This window comes from Hypanus sabinus, chromosome 3 (genome assembly GCF_030144855.1).
Source record: "Hypanus sabinus isolate sHypSab1 chromosome 3, sHypSab1.hap1, whole genome shotgun sequence".
NCBI lineage: Eukaryota > Metazoa > Chordata > Chondrichthyes > Myliobatiformes > Dasyatidae > Hypanus > Hypanus sabinus.
The window spans coordinates 152160585-152183917 of NC_082708.1; the positions used below are offsets into that span (position 1 = coordinate 152160585).

General features: G+C 42.7%; 1 protein-coding gene across 2 annotated transcripts in view; it reads right to left on the bottom strand.

The window, feature by feature from the left end:
- Positions 1–23333, bottom strand: part of fam13a (family with sequence similarity 13 member A) — a 280149-nt gene continuing 256816 nt past the window's right edge. Inside the window, exons 16-24 of one of the 2 annotated variants that reach the window (XM_059965404.1) lie at positions 20422–20560; positions 19026–19107; positions 17820–18052; positions 16906–16989; positions 14620–14715; positions 12880–12963; positions 4093–4289; positions 2775–2876; positions 1–694 (exon numbers count right to left, since the gene is read on the bottom strand). In XM_059965404.1, coding sequence (XP_059821387.1) covers positions 571–694; positions 2775–2876; positions 4093–4289; positions 12880–12963; positions 14620–14715; positions 16906–16989; positions 17820–18052; positions 19026–19107; positions 20422–20560 — 1141 coding nt within the window. In that variant the 3' untranslated portion in view covers positions 1–570. The remainder of the gene's footprint in view (positions 695–2774; positions 2877–4092; positions 4290–12879; positions 12964–14619; positions 14716–16905; positions 16990–17819; positions 18053–19025; positions 19108–20421; positions 20561–23333) is intronic. The other variant, XM_059965405.1, reaches the window with a different exon arrangement.

Below are 23333 nucleotides of genomic sequence, written 5' to 3' on the forward strand. Positions count from 1 at the left end.
TCGGGATTCAATCCAGTATTCATTCAATTGATTGTCTTTTTGGTGTTATTAAAACATCCCACAAAGCAAAAAAAAACCTTTTAATGGAGAGTTGATAAATGCTGCCTATAAACTTAATTCAATAATATCATTTGAGAACTGTCCATTTCCTGTAGGAATTCTTTCATACTTTTAAAGATATTGAGAACCAGCCCCGGTTCTTGTGTTATTTGTTATCCATGCCACAATCCATGTGGTCATACACTTGGCCTCAAAGCACTGGCATTGTCTAATGTAATCAACTGTAGGTCAGACCTCATTCTGTGATCGGAGGTTTGCAATGCAGAGGGTAATCAAAGATTGAGGGATTTTTTTTTTATCCACTCTCTAGGAAGGATGAGATGAATCCCTTCAGATTAACCCTTCCTTAGAAGCACAGGTGGTGGTGTATGGCAGTTCCTCTTGGTTACAGTCTCACTGCTGCTGGACACCTTTCACCGGAGAGAAGCCAGCACATCTCCTCGTCATCATAGTAGGACCTTTTGCTAAAGGACAGAGGCAATGAAGAGTTACCATAGTGTCCCTGCATACTCATATGACCTTTGACGAATCTTGCTTGCTTATGAGCACTTCCAGGAGTTTCAGTTTGGCCTTGACATGCTTGTATTCACTATATTCCTCAGCCATGGGTGCTCGATCTTCCTTCTGCACATTTCTATCCAAAGAAGAAGAGAAGTGTGTAGGAGCAGGAAAGGAATTTTACGCTTTGCAATACCAGCACCACCCCACCACCCCCCATGTCTTATCTCTTCTACTCTGAAGCTACTCTAACAGAAGGCATAAACAACTTCCATTTGTACACCATCATTCACATCTGCCCAAACTGATCCCCAGACATTTTCTGGCCATTGTTCTGAATGTGAACGATACAACACAGAAATGGTCCACCACGTGCACACCAAGCAGTAGGCACCCATCCATATTAATCCAATTTTCCAGCTCGTGACCCACCTTCTATGCTTAGCTCATTCAAATGCTCACTTAGGTCTTCTTAAATATGGTCAATGACTGCTTCCGCCACTCTCCTGGGCTAACGGTCACTTTTCCCAGGCTCTCAGCAATACACAGATGTTTCTATTTACAAAGTGAAATTTGCACCCCTTACGTTCTGTTGCGTCGTTTTGTCTAAGTTAACATCAAGGGATTATCTGGGGACATTTTCCTGTGATAAGGATAGCAGGAGAATCAGAGATCTGAGAGTGAATCTACTGTGTAAATGCAAACTCTTTCAGGTACAGATTCATCATCTCTGCCATCAGATTTCTAAATGGACAATGAACCCACGAACACTACCTCACTATTTCACTTTACTCTCTTTTTGCACTACTCAATACACTATTTCTTACTGCAATTTATACTGGATATTTTTTATTATTATGTATTGCAATATACTGTTGCTGCAAAACAACAAATTGCATGACTAAAGGCAGTGATATTAACCTGATTTATGAATATTACTTGGCTTCTGGGAACAAATTACAGGAGCATAGGCTCATTAATGAAGTGTGCTATCCTGTACATTTACTCAATTACTCATGTATCCTGGGCCCAACATATTGATGTAGTGATGAAGGAAGTATGCCAGAAGCTACACTTCATTATGAGGAGATCTGATATGTCACCCAAGACTCCAGCAAACTTGTACAGATGTACCATGGAGAGCATTCTGTCTGGCTGCATCGCTTCCTGGTATAAAGACCCCAGAGCAAAGGATCAAAAAAAAATCTGCAGAGGGTTGTAGAGTCAACCATCTCCATCTTGGGCACTAGGCTGCCCACCATTTCCAGACGGCATCTTCAAAACAAGGTGCCTCAAGAACAGGCATCCATCATTAAATTCCTTCACTGTCCATGACATGCCACCTTCTCATTACTACCATCAGGATGGAAGTACAGGAGCCTAAGGATGCCCAGACAATGTTTTGGGTACAGCTTCTTTCTCTCCATTATTAGATTCTGAATGGTCCATGAACCATGAACACTACCTCAATATTTTGCTCTATTATTTTGTATTTCTCATTGTTACAGTGATTTTTTTAATGCATTGCACTGTAATGCTGTCGTAAAACAGCCAATTTCATGATATATGTCATGATAATAAACTTATGATTCTGAAGGCTGAAGACATCTGGAGCTGAAAGACGGGCACAATAATATTAGTATTGTCCCCAAGACCCACAGGCTGGAACTTCACTTGGCACATGTGCAGGTGAAATAGTGGGTGATCTAGTTCATCCATGCCATCGGATGCACACATTTCCATCTGACAATATCTTATTGTGCCCCAGAGACACAAGTAAGTTTTATTAGAGACACAAAGGATCGCAGATCCTGGAATATGGAGCAGGAAACAAGTCCAGACAAAAGGCCTTGACCCAAAATGCCTACTGTCTACTTCCTTCCAAAGGTACTGTCTGACCCGCTGAGTTCCTCCAACAGCTTATTTCTTGTCCCAATAAATTTTATCATATCTGTGCATCAAATCTGGAGAACTCCCAAGTATATTCTGGTTTACTTTGGTTCACTGAACAGAGATCTAGCCCTTTGTTTTGATCTTAATCTATTTCTGGACTGCTTAAATTATTGGCTCCTAAAATTCCTACATCTTTCTGATCTGAGGTTTTAGCTTTTTGATTCAAGAAAGAGGCAAACAAACATTCTACCATGGTTAATTTGTTTAACAAATAACCAATAAACTATCATCTTCATAAATGTTCAAATGAAAAGTCAGCCAACCTTCCATTTTCCTGGAAAAAAGTGTCTTCAAAATCCCTCAGGGTTTTGCGAAGTCGCTTTTTGTCAGCTCTTGCTTCTTGCAACTGTTCCAAGAGTTCAGGCCTGGGAATGGCAGGATGAAATGTCAGCCCAGAAACATTAGACTGTGTTGAAATATTGAAAGAACTACAACATTAACTGGCATGTCATCCAAGAATATTGTGCTCAAATCTCTGATGTGGGGTAAACAACACAGGAAGAATTCATATTGAGAGAGCAACTGTGAAACACAGGGTTGGACATTTGATTCAGGGTGTAGCTGAGGTGTCATTTGGCCCTGAGTGCAGGATAAAACTGGATTTGACAAGAATAGTCAGCAGGAATGCAAAGAGTCTGATGATTGCAAAACCACTGATTTTCTACTGATTGGGGTTTTGTCACTGATCATTCAATGAGCCAAACAATTTTTTTTAAGAAGTATTTCAGACATATTTCACATCTCCCTGAAAGTAGCTGCACACAAGTTGGCATGCTTTTGCTGTTAACGAGCCGGGGCAGTGAACTCAAAAGTCAGGAAGTCGTGTTGCAGCTTCATAAAACTCTGGTTCGGCTGCATCTGAAATATCGCAGTTAGCTCAGGTCATTCCATTACAGAAAGGATGCGGAGATTTTGAAAAGGGTGCAGAAGATGTTGACTAGGACATGCCCGGACTGGAGGGCACAAAATACACAGACAGGGTAGGACAAACTTGGCTTCTTTCCTCTGGAGCACCAGAGGCTGAGGGGAGACCTGATAGAGGTTTATAAAATTATGAAGAACACTTATAGAATGAACAGTCAATATCTTTGCCCTCCAGGGTGGAAATATCTAATACTGGAGGGCACGTATTTAAAGGAAGAGGGGTTAGGGTTAAGTTTAAGGGAGATGCTTGGGGTAAGTGTTTTTTTTTACACACAGAGAGTGATAGGTGCCTGGAATGCACTGCCAGGGGTGATAGTAGAGTCAAATATTACAGGTGTTCAGCTCAGAGTAGCACATGAAAATGCAGAGAATGGTTTGATATGAAGCTTGTGGAGACAAGGGTTAATTTAGTTAGATTTTCATTACTTAGTTTGACATATCATGTGTCGAGCAGCTTGCTTCTGTGTTACACCATTTTACGTTCTATCTCAGAAAGCGTCACCAATGCAAGCTCCCCTCAAAAGGGACTTTATGCTTTCTCTTCCTACCTCATTAGGGAGTACCACTATGGTATTTCCCCCACTGTGTGTCATGTAGTAGTGAGTGTGTTGATGAGTACGATATTGATCTCTGTGTCTGTTCTCCCGCAACACTCACATGGAGGCCGAGTGCAGGTTGGAGAGCCGTAGGTCGAGGCTGCATCGGGCTGGTGTCCTTTCGTTTACCGGGGGTGTGAACCCATCCATGCTGTCGTCCAGCTGATCCAGGAAGCTGCGGATGGTGAAACCCGGTTTTGCTGTCACTGCAAAGTCCATTTTGGGATTACCGTCATCTTCGGTGCCATCTTCCTCTTCCTGAACGGTAGAAGCATATCGCTATGGTTAAGACAACACAAACCAGTCCAACAAGGTTCAGCAGGGTGTGGGATCTATTAGAAGGGCTGGTTTCTTCTGCGACACCACGCACTCCCCTGCAGCGCCCCAATGCTGAATGGCATCCAAGACCTTGAGCATTGAGGGTTGGGCCAAGACCAAAGGCAGAGCCTGGGACAAAGTGAACAGAGTCGTCCACGACTAGGAGAGTGACGGCCCTCAGGGGTGAAGAGTGCTCTGAAAGAGAAAGCCTGTGAAGCAGACTTCCCTTTGTGGGTTTTTTTTTCTCTGTCGTATCTTTCTGCTTCGCAGGCTTTAAGGAAAGTTAAAACTAAAAGGGATGACTGGCAGATTCAGTGAAGGCCCTGCCTGAGACCATAATTAGGGGGAGAAAGAATAGTAGGCCATTCAGTCACTCAAGTCTGCTCTGCCACTAAATATCATGGCTATTCCCATTCTGATCCACTTTCCCACTGGATTTCCATAGTCCTCCATCCAGTTCATTCAGTTTTCAGTCTACTCACCTACTAAACATCTAATATTCTCTGAGGCAGAGTATTCCAAAAGACTCACGATGTCCTGAATTAAGAAGTTTATTTGCAGCTTGGCTCTGACAGACCAGATACACCACAATACACATGGCAATTTAGCATGGGTTACAAGTCTCAGAGGCCACTGTGTTTAACGTGGCCGTGGAATAATCATCTGGGTTGATGAAATTAAACTCTGCTACAGCATAGGGAACTTGGATAAACCCAGAACAAGAAGGTGGTAATGATCAGAGAACTATGGTACTGTTGCCAAAAAAAATCTCACTAACAAAGGAAAATCTATTATAATTACGAAGGAAATTTGTACTTTTTATCAGATCTGAGATGCACGTGGCCCTCAGCAGCATGAGGAACTCTTGCCTCTCAAACACTCTAGAAAGACTTTGTTTCAGAAAGGCAAATGGTGGTGTTACCAATAACAACCATATCCCAAAAATAATTAAACACCCCTCCTTCCCAATACCAAATAAACCAGCATTATACCTGAACAAAGGCAATTCTCTGGCTGGTGAAGAGTGGGGTACACCTGGCTTTGAGTGAGGAACTTGAAAGGCCAGTTTTTTTTTAGGGGAGTCTATGATGTGTACGATGTCATATGTAATCTGTCTGAACAGTAAGATCATCACTACATCATGGTATACGCAACAGTAAATAAACAGATTCCCATCCAAATTCTGCTGGGACCCGTCATGTGACCAGCACAGGGTTCCATTCACTGGAGAGAACAGCTGTCGAATTCTGCTAGGAGTTCTGCAAGACTGCTGAGTGGCATCAGAAGCAGTCACTCCCATCAATCCAACGGGTAACATTTAACAGCGCTACAACAAAATACTTGGGCTGATGACCAAGGGTAGTAGGTGCAACACCCACTGCTTGGCACTGCAGATGCTATCAGTCCTGCCAAACTCCCACTGGCTAATTCCGTACAAGTTTTATTGCTGGGCGCAGAGTCATGTGACCAACCCTCACACACAGATGACACAAGCACTCTGCCAAATTATTTTTGGGTGTCTTGGAACCTGAGCAATCTCCAATTACAGGGAATAAATAAATAAATAAAGGGGAGAAAAATAACCAATTAGTACAATTGTTAGAAGGCAACAAAAATCACCAGTGGGAAAGGTGGTCACTTTACATGTAGCTCTGTGCAAATTGGCTGCATTAGCAGAGGCTGCAGACTTCTTCACTGCAGGTAGTTTGCAAACTCTACATGTCTGGTAAAATCATCCAGAGACCAGCTACCAATCATTATACCCCTCCGGTGGTGAGTTATAGTCTGAGTGTTGGTTGTGACTGTGGGGAAGACTGGATAAGTAACAAAGAGAACCATGAAAAAATGAAGAATTACTGCATCATCGGGAAGCTACTATATTTCCAGGTTCCACAGCCTGCTTGGATTTCCCATCACCGTGTAGGCTCTGGGACTCGAAACACCTTTTTTCTCCGTGGCTCCCATCAATTGGAGTTCCTGGCTTCCTGCTCAGAGCTCAGGGTTTGGTAAGGATTTTGGAGAGAAAAGACTGCAGATGTTGGAATCTGCCGCAAACTAACAATGTTTGTTGCTCTGTATTGATTTTCCCTGTTCTGTAAATTTTGTTAGGACTTGAGGTACTGAGTTACACGGAGAGGTTGGACAGGCTAAGTCTTTTCTCCTTGGAGCACAGGAGAATGGGACATGACCTTGTATAAAATTATGAGGGGCCTAAATAGGGTGAATGTATTCAGTCTTTTCCTCAGGATTGGGAAATCAAGAACGAGAGGGCACAGGTTTAAGGTGAGAGAGCAGAGATGTAATAGGAACTTCAGGGACAATTTTTAATTTACACATTGTAGATATGTGGAATGAGCTGCCAAAGGAAGTGGTTGAGGCAGGTACAATCACAACTTTTGAAGGACATTTGGACATATACACAAAAAGGAAAGGTTTCAGAGACAACGAACACAAGGTAGGCAACCAGGTCTAGCTTGGATGGGCATCTTGGTCAGTGTCGACCAGTTACACCGAAAGGCCTGTTTCTGTGCTGTCGGACTCTGTAACTCTCCAGATAAAAATACTGACAGATATTAAATCTTTTAAAGACCTCTAACCCTGCAGTAGCTCAGATGCTCTCATGGGCTCTACTCAGCCTTGGATCGCCTGGACAACAGCAATACGCAATAGCAATAGAAATTTCTCTTTATTGTTAACAGCTCAGCATTCAATGCCATCATGCCCTCAGTACTAATCAACAAGCTCCAAAATCTGGTCCTCCATACCTCACTCTGTAAATGGATTCTTGCTTTCTCATTGGAAGGTCACCATCAACGCAGGTCGGAAATAACATCTCCTCACTGACAATCAACACTGGCGTGCCTCAAGGACGCATGTTTAGCCAACTACTCTATGACTCTGCAGCTAGGCACAGCTCAAATGCCATCTGTAAGTTTGCCAATGACACAAGTTTTGTTGGCAGCATTTCAGATGGTGCTGAGGAGGCATCCAGGAGTGAGACAGATCAGCTGGTGGAGTGGTTTCCAAACACCACCATTGCACTCAACGTCAGTAAGACCAAAGAATTCATTGTGGACTTTAGGAAGAGAAGTTAAGGTAACACTCATCAGTTCTCATCGATGGATCAGCAGTGGAAAGCGTGAGCAGTTTCAAGTTCCTGGGAGTCAACATCTCCAAGGACCTAGCCTGAGCCAAGTGTATTGATGCAATTACAACAGCAGCCCTATTTCATTAGGGGTTTGAGGAGACTTGGGATGACCCATGCAAAATTCTAGATATACTATGGAGAGCATTCTAACTGTGTGCATCACCTTCTGGTACGGAGGGGCCACGGCACAGGATTGGAAAAAGCAGCAGAACGTTAGAAGCTCGGCCAGTTCTGTCATGGGCACCAGCCTCTCCAGCATCAACAATATCTTCAAAATGCAATGCCTCAAAAAGGTGGCACCATTCATTAAGCTCCCCCATCACCCTTTTAATGACACCATCAAGGAGGTGGCACAGGAGCCTGAAGATACACACTCAACTTTTTAGGAACAACTTCCTCCCCACTGCCATCAGATTTCTGAATGGACAATGAACACGTGTACATTAACTTACTATTTTTTTGCTCTCTTTTTGCAATACTTATTAAAATTATATATGTTTATTTGTATATTATATACACATATTTCTTCTTGTACCTTATTTTTAAAATGTTGTAATGTATTCCTGCCAGAAAACCACTTATTTCACCACAAATGCCAGTGATATTAAATCTGATTCAAAAAGCACAGCAGCACCTGAACTTCCTTAGAAGATTGCAAAGATTCGGCATGACTTCATAAACTTTGACAAACTTCTACAGGTGTGTGGTGGAAAGTGTATTGACTAGTCGCATCATGGCCTGGTAAGGAAACACCAATTCCCTTGAATGGAAAATCCTACAAAAAGATATGGCCCAACATATCAAGCTTAGGTCCTCCCTACCATTTAGCACATCTACACGAAGCACTGTCGCAGGAAAGCAACATCCATCATCAGAGACCCCCACCATCCAAGTCATGCTCTCTTCTCACTGTTACAAACAGGAAGGTGGTATAGGAGCCTCAGGACTCACGCCACCAGGTTCAGAAACAGTTGTTACAACCATCAGGCTCTTGAACCAGAGGTGCAACTTCACTGACCCCATCACTTAAGTTCCCACAACCTAAAGGCTCTTCATTCTCATGTTCTCAATATTTATTGCTTATTTATTTATCTATCTTCTATTTATTTATTACTTTTACAAATTTCTTCTGCACACTGGTTGTCCATCCTGTTGGGTGCGGTCTTTCATTGATTCTATTGTGTTTCTTGGATTTACTGTGTATGCCTGCTAGAAAACAAACCTCAGGGTTGTATATGGTGACATATATGTACTTTGATAATAAATTTACTTTGAACTTTGATTTGGATCCTGATTCTGCAGCTGAAAATCTTGGCACATATTGGATAACTTGCTACAGGAAGTACTTCCTGACTTGAAAGGACGGATGCCAGCAGTTTCAACTTTCATTTGACAAAGCATTCGTTTTTTGCCCTATTTTGGATGACCTAACATTAAAGATACTAAATACCTTTTAGTGATTAAATATTAAAGATAGCACCCACCCCAGTCCCTGTTCTTTTCTCCAAATGGATTGTTTAGATGCGACCACAGGTTAGCGTTTTATCTGATGGCTGATATCAACCTCCACGCTGTGCTTGCATTGCCAGTGTGGACCTTAGGACCTAGACGAGAATGCATGCCCGCGATCTGCTGCTTCTGAGCTACAGCAGATGCCTCAGAGTATGAGGGAAGGGAGGGCTCTCTTTTGATCTTCTGCTACAGGCATTACTAATATAGTTTAAAAACAAATTTAAACATCACCTTTCGAAAGTTTGATGATCTTTTTCACCTGTGTTATTAGCACATCTGAAATCGCACAATGAAGTGATTTTATCAAATGGATTTGTCTTTCTTATACATAAATATCCTCACTGATACCAACATTTAGCGCTTATTCAAAACCATTCTTCAGCTGGCTAATTGAGATTTAAAACCCTTGATATCATTACCACAGGGTAACCACACTGAGAATACATTCAGTAAACCACACAAAATGCTGGAGGAACTCAGCAGGTCAGGCAAAGAGTAAACAGTCGACATTTTGGCTGACACTCCTCATCAGATTTTAGTGAACTTGTAGGAGGGGAAAGTCTCTGTTGACAAAGAAGATGTAACAATTCAAAATCAGGGTGATTCTGAAAATCCAAAATGAAAATAGAAACTGCTGGAAGCACTCAGCAGATCAAGCAGCCTCTGTGAAAAGAAAAGCAGTTCATATTTCAGGTCAAGTCTCTAAAATGAACTGTTTAACTCTGTTTCTCGTTCCACAGATCCTAATTGAGCAGTTCAGTGTTTGCAGTGTAATTACATTCAGTTTGTTAGAGCAAATGTTCTGGTCGGCACTTCTGCCTTTCACTCAGTAGCTTGCTGGAGACTGACTGTCAGCTAAATCAACTGCAACCAAGCTTGTGTTTAGGAAAGCTTCAAGCCACATGCACAAGGGCTTCAGCAAGCTACTCTGGCAAGAATGCTGCACACTGTTTCTACGACCGGTTTTAGCAGAGTACGTGCATTTTTCCCTAAAGAATCACAAACTGCACAAGAAAGGCAGAAATATTTGGATTTGACGATGTCTTTGGAGCAGAAGGTCAATGGACTAAGCAAATTAAGCTGGATGGAAAGGAAAAATTTACATTATTTCTCTTGCCAAAGTTATAGAAACATAGAAAACCTACAGCACAATACAGTCCCTTTGGCCCACAAAGTTGTGCTGAATATGTCCTTACTTTAGAAATTACTAGGCTTACCCATAGCCCTCTATTTTACTAAGCTCCATGTACCTATCCAAAAGTCTCTTAAAAGACCCTATCGTATCCGCCTGCACCATCGTTGCCGGCAGCCCATCCCATGCACTCACCACTCTGAGTAAAAAAACTTACCCCTGATATCTCCTCTGTACCTACTCCCCAGCACCTTAAACCGGTGTCCTCTTGTGGCAACCATTTCAGCCCTGGGGAAAAAAAACCTCTGACTATCCACACAATCAATGCCTCTCATCATCTTATACACCTCTATAAGGACACCTCTCATCCTCCGTCACTCCAAGGAAAAAAGGCACTCAACCTATTCTCATAAGGCATGCTCCCCAATCCAGGCAACATCCTTGTAAATCTCCTCTGCACCCTTTCTATGGTTTCCACATCTTCCTTGTAGTGAGGTGACCAGAACTGAGTTATGTGGGATCTGTGTGGAGGGATTGGGGTGCATGGGGTGAATGGGAAAATGAGAGGCTTAGCTATGACAAGCCACACCTAGGTGACTGACAGCACCAGATCCTGGGTCAACAAGTCTTCTGGTCACCAACTACATAGATTAATGTGATTCCACTGGGGAGGGTGCAGAGTAGATTCACCAGGATATTTCCCGAGTTGGAGTGTTTATGGAGAAAGATGGGTAAGAGGAAATGGACAGGGTATTGCCAAGGCCCAGAAGCCTATGTACTGAGTGCTAGTAATTGGAAATGATGCAGCCAGATATTTAGTTAGCACGGACATAATGGACTGAAGAGCCAAATGACTGATTGTAGCTCAGAAGGAGAGAGCTCTTAACTATTATTTATTTGTCCTCAGCCACCTGTTCCAAGAATACAGGTAGCAACTGGGCATTGAACACTGCTTCCAGGATCCTGGTGGCATTGAATACAGGTGACTCGAGGGTGAATTTAGGCAGGTCCTAATCTGGGAAATCGTGCAATTTGCAAAGGATGCAGGGACCAGCTGTGAGAGTAGAACAGAAGCCATGGTTTGATTGAATGGTGGAGTTGGTTTTAGGGGCTTTGCGTCTCTTTATGATGTCCAAAGGCTTTATTATTTAACTAATGTATGAAATTATGTTTTTTTAGACCCAACTACAAAATATTTATTATTTTATACTACTAAGTTTTTAAAAATCCCTTGAAATACTCCATAGTAGTGTACAGTATGCACAGCTTAACATTAGAATGAACAATGCTACATGCCTAATAGTATCACTGGTGCTTTGCCAGTTATTGAGTTTTTTTCCTGTATCGTCTGGATTACCTCACCCTAGTGAAGATATCCTACTGGTCACATGGCCAACAGTACCAATTCTCTTAAGGCAAAATCATTGTTCTAAAGCAAACATTGACATCAACAAAAAGGACCAAAGTTTCATACATGTTGCAGTGATAATAACTTTATCATGTAGGCTGCTATGATAGTTACTGCCAATTATTTTGTAAACATAAATGCCTAGAAATTTATTGCTAGTTAAGCTAAATATCCTTCAGGTTCCTCAAGCAGAATACACTGCGTTCAAAAAGTGTGCTTAGCATGACTACTAGAGTTAAGTCCAAAATAACAAGATGTTGAAGGAACTTGGTGGGTCAGGCAGAATCTGTGCAGGGAAATGGACGGTCAACGTTTCAGTTCAAGACCGTTCATTGGGCTTGAGAAACAGAGGGGAGACAGCCAATAGAAAGAGTCGAGTGGAAGGGGTGGAGCAAGAACTGGCTCGAGACAGGTAGAGCCTGAGGAGGAGTAGTATTTGGTTGATAGGGGAGGGAAGAATGGAAATAGTGACAGAGGCTGGAAGTGATAGCTTAAGACAATAAAGGGCTGCGGTTGGTGGGAACTGATAGGAAAGGAAGGCAAAGCATGGAACTAAATAAGGGAGATGAGCAGGGGAACCAATGAGAGGAGTGTGTGGGTGACGGGAAGATAGAGTGGGTGGAGAAAGAAGAGGAATGAAACAGGATGATGGGGAGGGGGTGCTGGGCTGACTGGATAGATTAGGGGGAGAGAGAAAATGGACAGAGTGGGTGCAGTTTACCTGAAATTTGAGAATTCAATATTCAAGCCATAGGGCTGTAGAACAGCTGGGGGAATATGATGTGTTGTTCCTTTGCTTTGTATTTAGCCTCACCCTGGGAGTGGTGGAGGCTGAGGATGGACAGGTCAGTGGGTAAATGGGGAGGGGAATTAAATATGGCTGGTGACTCCCACTTGTTGACTTTGTATTTCCCTCCACAGATGCTGCCTCATCTGTTGAGTCCCTCCTGCATTTTGTACTTTGTTCTAGATTCCAACATCCCTGGTAGACACACGAAATTTGCAGATAAGTTTCTAGGCACAAGGATGGAGAGGGTGCGGGAGTCCTGATGGAACTCTCAATCTTGTCCTGCTATAATCAATCCAAACCATCCTTTTAGAGAGTGTAAAATCAGCATTAATTCATGCCTGTGCTTTGATTAAGGTGTAATTAAGAAGCCATTGCAAAATCAAATCAGTTAGGGTCTGCTATCCATGATTCTTGGCATTTACCAGCAGGCAGAACACACAATCATTCAGCATGGTGACAATCAAGGAAATCAACAGGGTTGGCACTGCAGAAATCACTGATTAGTCAACAGTCGGGGTAGGTTGCGAGGGAAGGTTTCACCTTTAAGTCCTCGAAGAAGGAAGCTGTTTCGCCCTCGATTATTGGTTTCAGTAAAGGGCTTCGCCGCTTGCTCGAAGGGGAACCCTGTGGTGGGCGTTAACAGGTAGGTTATATTTGTTCAGGCCGACACCAGACCCTAGTGCCCGTCCCATCTACAGCCCGCTCAGCACAGCATCACCAAGCTGAATGCAGTCAGCTTCAGCGACAAGTGGAAGAGCCAGCGTTTCCAACCTGAAAGCCCTCACGAGGACTGACTTTTGCTTGCGAGGAGAGATGAAAAGAGATGAGGGGGGGAATTGGCAGCAGCTGGTAGACTTGCGTTCAGTCCTGGCATTTGCTGCTGTCCATGTGGAGACTGCACGTTCTCCCTGTGACTTCGTGGCTTTCTTCCAGATGCTCCATTCCCAAAGTTGTGCGGCTTGGGAGGTGGTGTGGCTGGGACTGCTGTAAATCGTCCTAATACAGAGGTGGGCGGCAGACACTGGGGTGGCGGGGGTTGGGGGGAGTTATTGGAAATGCGAGCAGTTAAGTTGCAGGAAAAACAGAGGGGTATTTGTGAGCTGGCATCCTCGATGGACCTACTAGCCTCCTGCTTTCTCACAAGAAAACATAGCAATATGGTAAAATGAAGAGCAGACATCTGCTTGCTTTAGAGTGGTGAGGGAGGAGCAAGCATAGTTTCTTGTTTCATGTGTTCATCTTTAGAACCCTCATAATTCTGCTCACTCACAGTCAGCTGCCACTCCCAACAGAAACAAAGCAAACGTGGAAATGGAAGACATGCAAACTACATTTTACACTCTTGATTGTCTGCCCTCAAACCTGACAAGGCTGGATCAGCCATATCCAAACTTTGATTTAAGAGGGTCTTCTTTTCTCTTTTTAATCAATTCCTTAGCTAACTCGAGGACTTCTCAAGATACAAGTCATTCTATAAGTACCCAATGTGTGTGACATGTTGGATTACAAGCCAGGTGGCAGGAAGTTAGACTTAAGATATAGATATGCCACGATCCAAGTGAATTATAGAATAGGCTTAATGGGCTGAATGGCCATGTGATACACAATCAATAGGGATGAGAAGATCTAATTTACCAGGAAGCTCACAGGGGTATCAAAAATCAAACAGGATGCAACACCAAATACAAGTTGCAAAAGGTTCTGTGTTGACTGAGAACTAAGGACTGAAATGGGTGGATGGGGTCATTTCTGAGCCCAGTCCTCTGGACCATGCTCAGATTGAAGAGTATCTGGCAACAACTGTGAGACTCCAGTCTCTGGCTTTCTGCTCATTAAAATTGTGGGATGGGAAAATCAAAAGTTTACAGGATTGTTGGGATCCTGATGGGATTTTCCAATGTTTGGTCCTTACAAAGATTCCTTGGGAATAGACGTAGGAAGCAAGGGGGCAAGGTCACACCAGGGGCTAGAAGATCATGAGAGAATCTGAGCGAATCCCTCACAATGCATTAAAAGTGAAAACATAACAACTCTCTATAATTGTAAAATACGTTGGTCAAGTTTGAATTCATTGCACAGCTGTAATTTCAGTTAAAAAAACTTAGCCTGGCACCAGGAAGGACTCCACACCAGTCAACTGCTGAGACTCGACACCCCTCCTTCCCGTCTCACAATCAGATGCCACAGCTGTCACCCTCTGAAATAGACTTTTATCTGTTGGCCTGAGGTCAGATTCCATGCGCATAACCCAATTTCAGTGACTCTCACACATTTACTTACAATGACAGGGATGGTGTTTGCCCGGGACAAAATCTGCTTCACCAGACGGTAGCGATCATAAAGAGGCATCATTATCTGTCTCTCTGCCTTTGTGACCTGTAAATAAGTCAGGACATAAGGTTTCCAGTCAGAGGAGTGCTGCCATTCCTCTAGGAATGCATCAGAAATCAGCACTTGACAATATAAAAACATCAATAGATGGAAATTCCCGTTCCAGAAAAGTTGCAATTTCCAGAATTCCAGCAAAGTTTCAGGAAATGCTTCAAAGAAAGAAACAAAGACTTTATTAATGGGAAACAGCATCACTGGGAAAAGAGCTGTCTGTGGTGCCAAAATCCAGTTTGAGTCTTTGGAGTTTATACAGCTCAGGAACAGCTTAACTTGTCCACACTGACTAGGCTGTCTACTTGAGCTGGATCCATTTGCCTGCATTTGGCCCATAGCCCTCTAAATCTTTCCTATCCATGTACCTGTATCTTTTAAATATTGTATTTTATACCTGCCTCTACGGCTTCCTCCGGCAGCTCATTCCATATAACCATCACCCTTTGTGTGGAAACACACAAACTAAGATCTCATTTAAAACTTCCTTCCCTCACCTTAAACCTATACCCTCTAGTCTTAGACTTACCTACTCTGAAAAAACGACTGTAACAATTCACCTTACCCATGCCTCTTATGATTTTATATACCTCCATTTTGTGATGCCTCATCCTCCTCCTTTCCCGAGAATAACAGCATCAGCACCAAATAACAAAATTAAACTCCGGAGCTGTTCTTTTTAAATTTCAAAAATAAACTATTCTTAATAAGAAGAATAAATACAGAAGGATAAACATGGTGTAAAGCACTTTATATCCCCAGTATCACTTAGTCAATAATGTGAACACATTTTTCAACATAGCACCATTGCCACTCATGTGGTCCCTGGCATATTGCACTCTTCTGCTGTTTACAGCCTTCCCATCAGATTCAGCCCCTCATTGTCTAGTTAGACTGTGGTTCTTCCCCACAGAGCCTTTGTGTTGGCTACATCAAGCTTCAGAGCATCCCTCTGCACGCACCTCTGCAGCCTGGAATGTGGCAGTTGGCAGCATTTCCTTCTCGTGTGCTGGAAGACCAACAAGCTTTGGGCAGAACAAAGCAACTGCTGCCAGGTGTTAGACTGAGAACATACAAATCAAAAACGGGAGACCATTTGGTTCTGAGTCTACTCCATGGCTACAGTACCTCAGTGCCATTTTCCTGCACTTTCCCCGGACCCCCTGATCCCCTAATGTACAGAAACCTATTCAAACAGTTTTCCATTAACTCAATGTCTCCATAGTACGTAATTTAAAGATCAACCACCAGTGAAGAAATTCTTCCTCCATTCTGTCCTCAACATCTGTGACTTACTTTGAATTCTGGTTCCAGGCTCTTCAGCCAGGATGAAAGTCTCTCTCCATTCAGCCTGTTGAACCTTATTAATGACTCTTTTGATAGCTTCAATGAGATCTCTTCTCATTCTGCTAAATTCTTGAGAATGCTGGGTTAATCCACCCTATATCTCATGATAGGTAAACATGTCATACCTAAAAAAGTATAGACACATCACTTCACTCCCTCAGGAAAATCCTGTTTTAGGTAGGGAGACTAAAACTGTACAAGACTCTATGTACAATCTATCCAAGTCCCCTCACTGGAGTGAGGCGATTATACTTCTAGACTCCAATCCTCTCATAATCAGATGGTCACGTGTCCTGCAGCAGACGGAACATGAGCTGAACTTCCCATCTTTCCATTCTGGCTTCCTGCCGTCCTAACATGAAAGGAGGTGTTATGTGTAAAATCTTGATTAGCTAAGAAGTCAAGAAAACTGTACAGAACTCTGGTGCCCCTGTCATGAAAATAATGTGGAGGGCTGCTGAAGGCAAAGGGAAACATGGTTAATAGCCTGTAGCTCCATCTTTCTAATTGAAATGTTCTTTTCTTTTTAAAAAGTCATCATGGGATCATTAGAGCAGAGATAAAAATGTATCCATTCATAGAGTCCAGAACAAGGAGGCCAATCTCTAATAGAAATTCAGTTGAAGCTAACAGGATGGTGAGAAGATGGAAGGAGCTCCCACAGCAGAGGTTGTAGTGCCCAACTAAAGTACTTACAGGGGGAAGCTGGAGGTGAAAGAGTGTTGACAGGGATAGGTGAGTTGAGGCTAGAGGAGCAATGCTTAGAGTACATGCAGGGATCACAGTCAGATGGGCTGAATGGCCCATTTCCCTATTGCAAATAAAGAAAACACCTACCGGCCTCCCATGGATGCTCTCGTAGTACAGAAGCCCCTTCTGGAGGGCAACCTTCTCATTAGCTATCTCATCTCGGGTCATGTCCTGTTCAGGGAGAGACAGACACCTGGATGAATGCACACTAGCAACATGCTGTCTGAAATACCGACCAGCTTAGTCAGCCAGTGCATTGGAGGAATGCTCAAAGCAACGACAAAGAAATGGCTCCCACATTGTACAGTTGCTGTAGTTTTCAGTTCTGCTGACACTTCAAAAGGAAAAGAAACATGGTGGTATTGAATGGGGTCAGTTCCTTGTCTGCATTTGGTCCTCACTGCCCAATGGGAACCTAATTTTAATACCCTCCCCCCTTGTTCACATGACATTGAAGATCACTGTCTCACTGTAGAATAGGACAGAGCAGCCGAGGCACTGAGATGGGAGACAGACATGTTTACATACCTTTCTTGAAGGGGGAATGATTAGCTGGATTTCTTGGACAATTGTTCCTGCAGGCTGCAAAGCTACCATGGAAACATTCTGGTCAACATTGGATCCCACAGCGATGGCCCCCTGCCTTGACACCTGCTATGAAGAGTCTCGGCCTGAAACCTTCTTTATTTCTCTCCATAGATGCTGCCTGACCTCATGAATTCCCTCAGCATTTTGTGTGTTACTCTCAACTAATACAAAGCTGTGTGTTGGTGGAAAGAAAAATATTGGGCTGTACAAAGGGAAAGAACTCTTCTTTGACATAGTGCCATGGGATACTTTACAACTAGCCAATAGTATGGCTTAATGCGATACCTAAAGGAAGACACCTCCCTTGGGCTGGGCTCCTGGTGGGAGACAATGAACTGTGTCTTTTGATTTGGGAGTTGAGTCTGCTACACAAAGTTGTTATTGGCAACAGGGCACTGTAGATTTTACCGTACCTTTATATCTTCAGGGCGATTCACCTCAGCACGCTTCTCCTGCAATTTCTTCAGGATGGTGTCAAGTGTCGTCTCTACTGAGGGCTTCTGCACTTTCTCTGCCACTTCCTGCTTCTTCTCGGGCTCCTTTTCGGGGCCCCTCTCTAGCTGCGACCCAAAGCTCTTGGGCAGGGTGTTGCTGCGCTGCCTCACCTGGGGGATGATGTCTTCTTCAGATACCTTCAGCTTTGTGTCTGCCGGAGATGCACAACACAGAGAAATGAATGAAACTGAACAGCAACCAATGGTGCAGAGGATCTTGGGCAAGTTTACACTTTGCAGAGATGACCAGCTGATTAATCCTGGGCTTTGTTTCGAAAGCCTCAACAGGAACTAAGCTCCAGATCACAACTCATCTTCATTTAAAAATTTCCCTCTTAACCTTGCTTGAAACTTTGTCCTCAAGGTTCTACATGTCCCCACATGCTCTTGAACCATATGCCTGTAAATCACTCTCTTTATCCAAATCAATCATGTGCTTGTTCACTTCAATCAAATCCCCCTCTCCTGCTTCGTTTCAAGAACAACCAGAGCCTTTTTTACTAGCCCAACAGAAAAATGAAAAAGGCTTGTGCTCTATTTAGTTTCTGATGAGAGCAAGGGAGGAGGGGAAATCAGATTTATTATCACTGACTCATACAAAGTGATTTTTTTTGTTTTGTAGCAGTAGATAGTGCAGAAACATAAAATTGCTATAAACTACAAAATTAAATTAATTGGGGTAAACAAAAAAGAATAATGAGATGGACTTTTCAGAAATCTGATGATGCTTGTAAGATTAAGTGGAGAAGAAGTCCTTGGGTAATATGGACTGAGTATAAAATATTTGGGTGTCTCTGCAAAAGGGCATTTAACGGAGACAACCTGACGACAATACAGGATGGTGCATGAGGTAAGGGGGGAGGGGGAGAGGAGAGAATATTGAGATGCTAGATAGATATTTGTGGCAGAAGAGGTAAATGGGAAAAATTGTACCATGTGCTTTAATGGACAAATGTGTCAGAAATTACAACCCATTTCCAATACCCGCAATGTAAGAAAAATACACCCAACTCCCTACCCTGAATGTCCAATAAACTAAGACAAACAAGCCTTAGGAACATGGCACAAATAAAGTGGTTGGATTTAGAAAGACATTAAGGGGAAAGGCTTTAAGTGCCACATTACCTTTCAGTTGTTTGCGAAGTTTGGCGAGTTCATTCATCCATTTCAGCACTTCCGGATTTGTGGCTTTGTCACTGTGTGAAGGCTGGGGTGTTAAAGGAAAAAGAAATTGCTGGTTTAGAGAATAGAATGCCAGGACGAGAAAAAGAAACATGCCTCATTGTTTGCTAGAAGTCCATCAGCCTGGGCTTTGACAAATGAATGCAAATTACAGCAGTTTCCAGAGCTACAGAACAGTTTAGTAAAATCTACCCAATCATTGTGCCCAACAACTTGCACCAAACCAGTGGATCTTGGTCAAGGCACCAAGAAAAAAACAAAGAGCAACAATGCTGAAAATCTAAAATAAAAAACAGATAATGCTGGAAATATCAGGTTAGGTCGTATCTTTGGGAAGACAAATAGTTATTTTTCTGTATTTCCAGCATTTTGTGTTTTATTTTAAGCCACACAGGACAAAAACTCCTTAACATGAACTCTTGATCCACCAAGTCATGGTCTTTGAATCGTATGTGTCTCCCTGCACTGCACTTGCTTGGTAACTGTAACATTATATTCTGCATAATTGTTTTTCTCTTTGTACCACCTGAATGTACTTAAGTTTGGAATGATATATCTGGATGGTTTGCAAAACAATTTTTCACTGTACCTCAGTAAACATGACAATACTAAACAATTGCCCTCCTGATCCCAACATCTTTCGATACCTACAAGGCAAATGTGGAACATGATAGAATCTTCCTCCTCTGGCTGGTATGACACAATTCATTCAAAGGCTTGAGACAGTACAGTAGGCCCTGATCTGGTAAACCCCATTAACCTCATTCAATAATAATCCCTCCACCCTGTCTGAAGTGCATGCAGTTTTTACAGAACTAAACAAACAGCAGCTCCTAAACCCGTGAACTTCCACCAGCTCTGAAGACCAGGGTAGCAGACACACAGGAACACCACCCTTTGCAGTTCACCTCCAAGTCACCTATCATGCCAACTTGGAACTATAACATTGCCCTCTTATTGTCTCTGAGTCTAAATCCTGAGACTCCACACACAATAGCACCTTCACCAGTGGTTCATGGCGCTGGCTCTAACTCCTTTCAATTGATGGACAATAAATGCTAACTGTACTATGTAAATGAATTTAAAAATCCAGTGTTTTATCACACTTGCCAAGTGGAGCATCAATCCTATATTAGTGTCAAAACTCCCATCGAATGCACACACTCTACATCACAACAGTAACTGAGAAAGACTGTATAAAGTCATGGAAGATGTTGCCGGTAAAAAGGATGCACAGTTGGCAACGATCCGATAGGCCCAAGGGTCTGTTTCTTTGTTGTACGACTCTACAGCAGAACAAGGCTTCTATCAATCTCTCCAGACTCTTGACAGGACTTACACGATATCTCCTCTCTTCCTCGAATTTCTGTTCAAATCTCCTAATTTTCTTCTTCAAGTTCTGGATTCTTCGGGTCATCTGTGCTGGGGTCAGTTCTTCCCTCTCATCGTCATAGGAACCAAGGGATGAGCTCCGAGGCCTGCCAATGAAAGAACAAGAAAGTCAACTACACAGCGACTCTCTGTGCATTTAAACAAGCCATCTACTAAAGAATGTGGTTGCTTATGGTGGGTGTGTGGATTGCACTGCCAGCGAAGGTGGTAGAATTAAATACAAAAGGGTATTTTAAGAGACTCTTAAAGATAGGTACATGGAGCTTAGAAAAATAGAGGGCTATGCGGTGTAGAAATTCTAGGCAGTTTCTAGAGATTACATGGTTGGTACAACATCGTGGGCCGAAGGGCCTGTAATGTGCTGTAGATTTCTGTGTTCTATGTTCTAAATGTAAATACCAAATAAATATACACTAAACATTTCAATAAGGCATATTTATGAATGGCATTTAACAGATGAGTCAGGAAGCAGGTCGTTCTGTCTGTGCTAGCTCTTATAATTGAGTAAAAAACAGAAAAGGTGAGGATCGTCAGCAAGATGGGCAGCATCTTTGGAAAGAGAAAAATGGTCAATGCTTCACGTCAGAGACCTGTCCTTAAATTTTCATTTTGCTTCTCTTTTCTTATATAATGCTTCCAGCATTTTCTGTTTTTATTGAGCTGTAATCAGTCATCCTTATCTCAAAAATCCTGGACTTCTTCCTCTTTTCCTTTTTAAGCATTTTTCAAATTGCCTTTGGGACAATACTACTGAATCTGCTGCCACAATTTGCAGGGTTAAAAAGAGAAATCTATTCATCTTTCCAACAATTTTCTTAAGATAGCTTGTTTATAACATTGATAAAAATAGCTCCGCGATGGAATGTCTACCCAAGATATGAGATCAGAAACAGTTCCCTGCAGCTCCGGGTAAGCACAATTGCTCTCTCTCCAAACAAGTCATTGGGCAGGGTGAGGAAGGATTGATTAAATGATATAAGGGGCACAGAGAGGCTGGTGCTCTATCCGAAACAGGAAAGGTTCCAGGGAAGGGGTTGCTAAAGAGGAAAACTTCAGAAGTAGCACAAGGCACTGTCTCTATTGGGATCAGTAATCAGATGAGAAAGATTCTGAAATTGGGAATGAAAACAAGGACTAGTGTTTGTGGGTTAAATCGGACAGTGGTACCGAGGTATATAGCTGACAAAGATGCAGATTTCATTTCTGATTTTAACTTAATTAAATATGTTAAAACCTCTGAGAATAACCACTCATGAAACAGTCAAACTACAAGCAACAGATCAGCGGATCCTGAGTTATAGCCATCAGAGAATGGGTCTAGTAATGTTAACCAGTGATTAGAAATCCATCCTGAATGGATGTTTCTAATTACTGGTTAAAAGCACTAGCTGTAAGCTTGGGGTTCAATTCCCACTGCCTGTAAGGAGTTTGTATATTCTCTGTGACTGTGTGGGTTTCCTCCGAATGCTCTGGTTTCCTCCCACATTGCAGAAACATATCATTTGGGTTTAATAAACTGTTGGCATGTTACATTTAGCTATTTTTCTTTTAGTGATACAATGTGAAATAGGCCCTTTTGGCCCTTCAATACATGTCAACCAAGCAACCCCACTACCCTGATTAACCCCAATCTACACACGGGACAATTTATAATGACCTATTAACTTACCCAGTACATCTTTGGACTGTGGGAGAAAAGCGGAACACCTGGGAAAGCCCACGCATTCCAAGGGGAGGATGTACAGAGACTCCTTACAGAATGGAGCCGGAATTGGACTCCAAACTGCCCCAGCACATCTCAGACTGTGTTGGTCGTCGATGCAAGCAAAGCCTTTCATTGTATGTTTCTATATAAGTATCACAAATAAAGCAATAAAGCTAATCTAATCTCAACCTCACAAGTAAGTTTTTCATTGCACCACTACATCCATGACCTTGTGCATGACAATAAACTCAACTCTTTGACTTTGAGTTTGAAAGTTCAATTGGAAATACAGGAGAAAGTAGAAGAAAGAGCAAGAATGAGAAACAGGGTCTGATGCAGAATAATTCCATGTGCAAGTCAATCAGCAGGGACACATTTAATAGAAAGCTGAATTGATGAAAGGATGTGCTTGTCAGGATTGAGTAGGAGGGAGGATCCAGGACAAGTAACAACAGGCATTATCTGACTGGGTTGACTGGCTTGTTGCTGTTCTATAAATTCAGTATTACAAGATTTCTGCTGAAGTGTCAAAGAGCAGGGACTCCCAGACATTCTAGTGGTAAGACTCTTCATCGTTGAGACATTTTTAAGCACTCTATGTATATCCTTTGGGGGTGTATTGGGTATTCAGGGAGGGGTAGTACATCTGGTGAAGGGGCTTGTCATGTCCATTCTGGGCAGCTCACTTAACTTTGAGCCCCACTGGACACTTAGCTCTCGCCTGTGGCTCCAGACCTCTGCTTTGAGAGGCAGGGTAAACCTGGTAAGGGTAGCCTTATATGCCAGTGAGATAGGGTCATGTGGACTGGATAGCTGAGATTAACAGTGAGATCCAATGTTCAGGAAGGCAGTTCTGCAACGCTCAGAGGAGACTGAATGGCATGGTCGTCCACTGCAACCAAGTTTATGACGTCTACTCATACCACGGGATCCAAACTTCCGAGGTCAAGAGAATGGAACTGCCTCCTTGCTGCAGCTTTTGCATTTTAAAAACTCTCCTGCACCGATTTCACTGTCATTGTCAGATATGATAGACAACCAACATATATGTCCTGTACACATGGGCAGAACTGCCCACGAGGACTTCATGACTGCAATCATAGCCATTCCAGTGGATTCATCTGAAAGCATTCACTGGCCTTTTGATAACAGAC